A 2599-nucleotide genomic window follows, 5' to 3' on the forward strand; every position below is an offset into this window, starting at 1 on the left:
TGGACCTAGAAAGGAGACAATGTTGGGATCACATGAAGATTTCCTTAAATTTCGAGGGAAGATATCATTTTCCAAGTTAAAAGAGGAAAAGAAAACATATGATAGAACCGACTCATATTGTGTTTTTTAAAAAAAAAGGATTCCTCACAACTAATCCACGCGAATTCTTGGGAGCATTAGAGAACTCAGAGCAAGAAAACTAAATCTTTAATCGCTTCATTGTAATTCGATCCTGACGTTAATAATAAAATGCTCCCGAGCAGTAATTCTTCTTGTGTGATCCTCATAATCAACAAATCAACACTATCCTTCGTCTGCAATTCGAGCCCATCTCAAGCATGGTTCATTCAGACCATCTTATATATCCCTGTTTGTTGTAGGTGGGCTGAGCATATCCCCCTTTTTGTAATTTCGTTCGGGCCCACTGACGAAATAAAAAGCCCAGTAAGATCGAAGATCGACAAGCCCACACGCGAAGATTAAAACGAGGTCGTTCAAAGAGACAACCTTTTCGTATCAAAGGAGCAGCTCGCCACCTCGACACGGATGGGACAGCTCGCCACCTCGACACGGATGGGACAGCTCGCCAGCACGACGCTCCGATAGACGGTCGGTCAGGTCTATCTGCCCGGCCGCCCAAGCTACTCTGACCGAGATGTAACCTAATTTAAGCACTATAAATAGCCCTGTAACTTCATTTATTACGGGATCCGTAATCTGAAATAAAGACAAAAACACTCTACACTTAAATCTTCAACTCTTACCTCGTTTACTTGACCTCGTAATATCACCTCGAGAACCTCATATCAATCTAACCTCTACTCAAACAAGAATCTCCGAGCTCCACTTAGAAACATTTACCAAAGTGACCTCGTGTGTGGATATAATACAACAATTGGCGCCCACCGTGGGGCTAAGAGATTTCTTTCTACGCAAAGAGGAGCTCGATAATGTCAGGAATTCAAATCAACGAAATAACTAACCTACCCATCTCAACTACTGCCGAGGAGGGACTTTTTGTGTCACCAGTTAACAATCCGGAGACCTCGAATAGGCAGCCACCAACGATGAATCCCGTGGAAAACGCAACTTCAAACCCAGAAGCACAAGATGCGAATCGAAGCACACCAGCAGCTCCCTACCGACGTCGCAACGTTGTTCGCAACAATGATGGCTCGAATGGAAGAGCTAAATCATCAGACAAGCACTCGCCTGAACGAGCTCGCCGCGGCACAACTTTCTTGCCAAGATCAAGTCAACATATTACATTCTTCAGAGACTCAAGCCCCAGAGAGACGAGCCCAAGAGATTCAGCGCGTACAGCGTGCCTTATTCGGAGACTCACCCGCACCACCAACAACCAAAAATCATCCAACCTCGAACTGTGACGAGGTGAATATCGGGGCTCCCGAACACGAGACACGTCGGCTTCAGATAAGAAACTTGCAGCAAGACGAAGAAATGGTCGAAATGAGAGCCAAATTGCGAGCCATGACTTCGCTTGTCCATCAAGCAACTAGCTCGGCACCCGAGATCGACTGTGTGTTAAAAGAAAGCCAAAGCACACCGTTCACGACCCGAATTACCGACTTCCCGATCAGAACTCAAGTGAAGTTCAATCTCCCGACGTATACAGGCAACTCGGATCCGAGCCAATTCATGACCGCGTTCAGCATTCAAATGGGTCGAGCACGATTCACCCCAGAAGAGAAAGATGCAGGTTTCTGTCAACTGTTCGTTGAAAACCTCAGCGGTGCGGCCCTCGTTTGGTTCTCCAAGTTAAAAGTGAACTCGATTGACAGCTACCAAGCATTGTCGACCGCATTCCTCAAGAGGTACATGATGTATATCCAAGGCGCAGTCTCCAGCGCCGACCTCTACCAGATCAAACAAGGCGAAAAAGAATCCCTTCGGTCTTTCATCGGCAGGTTCAATGCGATCGTCTCTCGAATCACCGTGACTGACGAGGCATCGCTGCCAGCTCTTCGGAATGCCCTTCCAATCGATTCGAAGTTTCGAGATAGCCTCAAGTTCAGCAAACCCCGAACTCTCGAGGACGCGCTTCACCGTGCCACCTTATACATCGAGGACGAGGAAGAAAAAGAGAGCGCGTCGCCAGCAAAAACGACACCGAAGTAGCAACCTCACAAAGAAATCTCCAAACAAGATTATCAGGAGCCTCGACAACATCTCGACAATAACTATCGAGGTGACAATCGCCGTGGAGCGACGTACAACATCAGCACTCAACAACAACAAAACCGCCAGTATCAAAACCAATCGAACACCTGGCAACGAGGAGATCGCGCGGAGACACGACCTTTCTGCGACTATCACAACAAGTACGGTCACCCAACTGCGATGTGTCGCGAGCTACATGCCTACTTGCTCGCCAAATATCGGAAAGGGGAGATCGCTTTAGCAAACCAGCCCTAAAACACCGCTCCGCGAAACAACGAAACTCGACCAGCGGTTCCCACCGAGCAACTTCCACCTCCTCCCCCGACAAACGAACGATCCAATGATGATCCCACAAAGAGAGATCGAGGTAACCAACCTCGAGGTGACACTCCCCCGGCATCTCGAAAGAAAGTGTTCT

General features: G+C 47.8%; 1 protein-coding gene across 1 annotated transcript; it reads left to right on the top strand.

The window, feature by feature from the left end:
• Nucleotides 1–1110: 1110 nt before the first annotated feature.
• LOC112088371 lies at nt 1111–2139 on the top strand. The gene has a single exon (XM_024158634.1). It carries the CDS (start codon nt 1111–1113, stop codon nt 2137–2139), a length of 1029 nt encoding a protein of 342 aa, XP_024014402.1.
• Nucleotides 2140–2599: the final 460 nt, after the last annotated feature.

This window comes from Eutrema salsugineum, unplaced genomic scaffold, assembly GCF_000478725.1.
Source record: "Eutrema salsugineum unplaced genomic scaffold, Eutsalg1_0 scaffold_14, whole genome shotgun sequence".
Lineage (NCBI taxonomy): Eukaryota > Viridiplantae > Streptophyta > Magnoliopsida > Brassicales > Brassicaceae > Eutrema > Eutrema salsugineum.